Source organism: Sceloporus undulatus, unplaced genomic scaffold (genome assembly GCF_019175285.1).
Source record: "Sceloporus undulatus isolate JIND9_A2432 ecotype Alabama unplaced genomic scaffold, SceUnd_v1.1 scaffold_1064, whole genome shotgun sequence".
Classification (NCBI taxonomy): domain Eukaryota; kingdom Metazoa; phylum Chordata; class Lepidosauria; order Squamata; family Phrynosomatidae; genus Sceloporus; species Sceloporus undulatus.
Window position 1 is genome coordinate 1 of NW_024803984.1, and position 3,859 is coordinate 3,859.

The 3,859-nt window shown below is 43.1% G+C and overlaps 1 protein-coding gene across 1 annotated transcript; it reads right to left on the reverse strand.

The window, feature by feature from the left end:
- Positions 1–1,258: 1,258 nt before the first annotated feature.
- LOC121917842 (cation channel sperm-associated protein subunit gamma-like) lies at positions 1,259–3,599 on the reverse strand (the record flags this gene model as incomplete). The annotated part of the gene is made up of 4 exons (XM_042443961.1): positions 3,464–3,599; positions 2,866–3,105; positions 2,079–2,132; positions 1,259–1,403 (listed from the first exon to the last, which is right to left on the reverse strand). Coding segments are annotated over exons 2-4 (415 nt in total), but the record flags the coding sequence as incomplete, so codon positions are not given.
- Between the last annotated feature and the right edge of the window lie 260 nt (positions 3,600–3,859).

A 3,859-nucleotide genomic window follows, 5' to 3' on the forward strand; every position in this document is an offset into this window, starting at 1 on the left:
AATAAATATTTTTTATCCTTCAATCTTATGTGGGTTTCTTGGATACAGCATATTTCCGCTTTTTCTTTCTCTAATACATGAAATATTTGCCTACGTTTGTGGGGTGTGTTCATTCCACGCACAATCCATGAGATAAGCTTCATAATATTACTAGTCTTGTTCTTCTTCCGATTCCGGTTCTTTCTCTTCTATTTCCTCTTCTGGGTTCAATAAATTTGTGTTTCCAGTTGCACCTAGTAGTTCTCCCGACCCGAGCTGGGCTTTTTCCTTATTCTTCTTTTTTTTTTTCTCTTTGAGTCCGTTCTTTTTCCCTTCTGTGTCTGTGTCTGCTTTCCTTGTAATTTCTTCCAATAATCTTTTTGCCTTATCAATTGTGTTGATTTTCTGATTTTTCTCTTTCCAGTAGACCCGCAGGCCTTCCGTTATGTCCCATTTATATCTTATATATTTTTCCTGCAAAATTTTTGTCAAGAAATAATATTCCCTACGTCTACGGAGTATCTGTGAGGGAATGTCTCGGTATATTTTAATTTCAGATTCTTCTATTTTTAACATTTTCCCAAAGCTTTCATTCACTACCTTATCCCTTATCAATATGCTCCCATCAACATCACTCAATATTGCACTATATTGCTATTATCCTGCGATTATCTCATGAATAAAGAAACATTCTAGCATCACCTTTTATTCACGGGAAAATCTCATGAATAAAAAGCGGCACTAGAATGCCTCTTTATTCACGGGATAATTGCATGATAATCACGATGTTGCACAACGTCGTGTGATAACCTTGTGCGATATTGACGGAAGCATACCGCTATGCTCTCATCTTTTTTGCCAGTCTGATAAAGTCCAATGTCTGGCATTTCCTAAAGTCACTGCAGCATCCAAGTAAAAAGTTGAGGAGAAGAGAAAAAAAGAAAAATGGTAGAGCAAATTAATTCTCTTGCAGAAAAACAAATTCAAAGATGTGCAGCTGAAGTAATGAAGCACACACAGAAGAAATGGTGATGTATGTGCAGATGTTGCCCTCACATAAGGATTTTTATGAAATAGCATGCTTTGGCATTTCAGAAATTACGGGAAGGAATTTTAAATGCCTTACAGGAAAATTTAACACACTAGGATAATGCATTCATTTCAAAGTTTTGGGTTCAAGCTCTGCTGCAATCAGTCCATCCCTGCTATATGGCCTGCTTCCCTGGCCCCACTGGCTCTCAGAATGATGTGCAGAAGCACTCCAATGGTACTAAAATACCTGTCATCCTGAATGGAGCTGCCATCATTTCAATCTCCAGTTGCTCTTGTTTCTGACGCACAGCGTGGACGGGTTCTTCAAAACTGACGGTCACAACTGGTTTCAACCCAGTGTAGTGACCTGTCCGAACAGCCATTCGTGCCTTCTGGAAAGGGAACGCAGTATAATATTTTACTGGGTGGTTACTTGAGAGAAGGGGTAGACGAAAGTGCGGCCCATGGGCCCCATACAGTTCCCCAAGGCTGTTTTATGGCCCTCAGGGACAAAACAAAAACACCTTGCGTTGCTCCAGAATGTCCTCTATGTGTGTGGAGAGCATTTTCACCACATTTTGAGTCCCCCGGAGCTTACAACAGTTAAAAAAAACATTCCCCCAAATGTTCTCTATGGGGAGTGGGGAGAATTTCTTCAATTTTGCCCCCCCCCACAGACTAATATAGGTCCTTGGGGCACCAAATGCAACTCCTGTTGCCCCCAATGGCCCCAGTTTTTTGCCCCCCCCCCAAAAGGACCAAAGCTTCTGGAAAATACATGTGGTTTACCCTGAAAGCTCCCCATATATACCCTCCAAAGTGTGAACAAAGCTCCCCTTCCACCCCCGAAAGCCAAAAATGAGTCAATTTAGAAACAAGTACTGAGGCGCACCAGTATGGCCCATTGGGAGAGTGTAGGGGCAAGAAATGGCCACAGATACATACTGCAGTCCCCTGTCCACCCCCCCAAGCATACAGTATAGTATTCTGAGGAATATGGCTAGTCAGCAGGTAGGCTTCTTTAATTAAAGCTTTCATATAAACGAGTAGAAGCAGCTTGCCCTTACCAATGATCTGCAGGTCATGTATATTTTCAAGTAGTATGGAAATCCATAGTATTTCTGCAAAAAAGGAGAGTTATTTCAGCAGCAATTTCCACTCAGATAAAACAACATTGAGCATCGTTTTTCTGTAGACCAAGTTGTGACGTCGAAGGCTTTCATGGCCGGCATCCATTGTTTTTTGTGGGTTTTTCGGGCTGTGTGCCCATGTTCTAGAAGAGTTTATTCCTGACGTTTCGCCAGAATAACCTTAGTACTTGTCATGAAGCATCCTTTTATATTGGAGAATAACCTGAGATGCAGAGAATAAAAATCACTGGCCTAAAGCACCTGGCATTCCCTGGTGGTCTCCCTTTCAAGTACTAAGCATACATGAGCCATATAATTGTGATTTTTCTCTTATCCCTTCCTATGTTTCAACAGAATAGGAAAAAATGCAGTCAAACACCTTGGTTTAAGCAAAATATTTCTTGGTTTGAGATGTACTCTGTTTAGTGTAGCATAAAATTCTGTCAAAATAGTGTATTATGTGAAGGATCGGACACAATATACTTCAGAGGAGGAACTGTAGGGCAACATGGGTTGGAAAATAATTTGGGATCGTGTCTTGCTTGTTTGCAGCAACAAGAACAAAAAGCTGGAGCTGAACCTCCCACTTCCCTCCATGGCTTTATGGCTTATGGTGCAGTGTGGCAACAGCTCCAGAGGAAGTACTATGGGACCCTAACAACTCTTCTGCACATAGCAGCACAAGACAGCCTTCTCCTCTCCCAAACCCAGCTGCCATACTCACTGCATTTCTGTCGTCGGGGTCTATAGCTGAATCCACCAGTTCCTTGAAGACCTCCTCTACGTTCTTAATTTCATGCTGCTGCATGAATATATCCCGGCCTGCACCAACTTTTCCATATCTGTTGACTGCAGCTCTCCATGTGCAATCTGCTTGCAAGAGGGCACATTTTGTGTGTAGGAGGATGAGGAGGAGTTTGGCCAGAAGAAACCCCCGCATGACAGAGACTTTTCGCAAGGGAACCTATGAAATAAACAAATAAACAGGGAGCACAGGTTCTTATTGAATTGACCCTTTGGGCTCCACGAGTGCACAGGTGCAGCATGGATACACTCTTTGTGCATATCTACATCTTTACTACATGTAGCGAGATCTTGTTGCACCTTTGAAACCAACGGAGAGACAGAAGTTGGCAGCATGAGCTTTCCTGTTTGCTATAGTGGGCCTTTGGTATCCGCCGGGGTTTGGTCCCAGGACTGCCGTTGAGGATCCCCAAATCTGCGGATGCTCAAGGCCCATTATATACAAACATGGGGTAATGAAATGGTGTCCCTTATATTAAAATGGGAAAATACAAGACCTGCTGATTGGAATGAATTACTTTGAGGAACGTTTTAAAGCTATGGTTGCAGAATCCGTGGGAATGGAGGGCTGACTGTTCTTGCTCTCCGAGTCCAAATTCATCCCTTCTCACCCCGCTTTCCCAGCTGTGTTTACAACATCCCAGCTTCCCTCTCTTCCTCTTCCTTCCCTCCTAAAATTGGCTTAAGAGAGGAGGAGAGCAAGAGGAAGAAGCAGAAGCAGAGTGGCGTGTGTTCTTCCTTCTCATTGGCAACTCATTGCCCTCCTCTGGCTCCCCAGCCTCCATCTGTGAAGCCCTGGAAGTGAGGCTGCGCACTGCGCACCCATTGCCCCTCCATCTTTCTCTCTCTCTCTTTCTAAGGGGGCCTTTTTGTATATGTGTATATTTATGTGTGTGTGTGTATATACAATATAC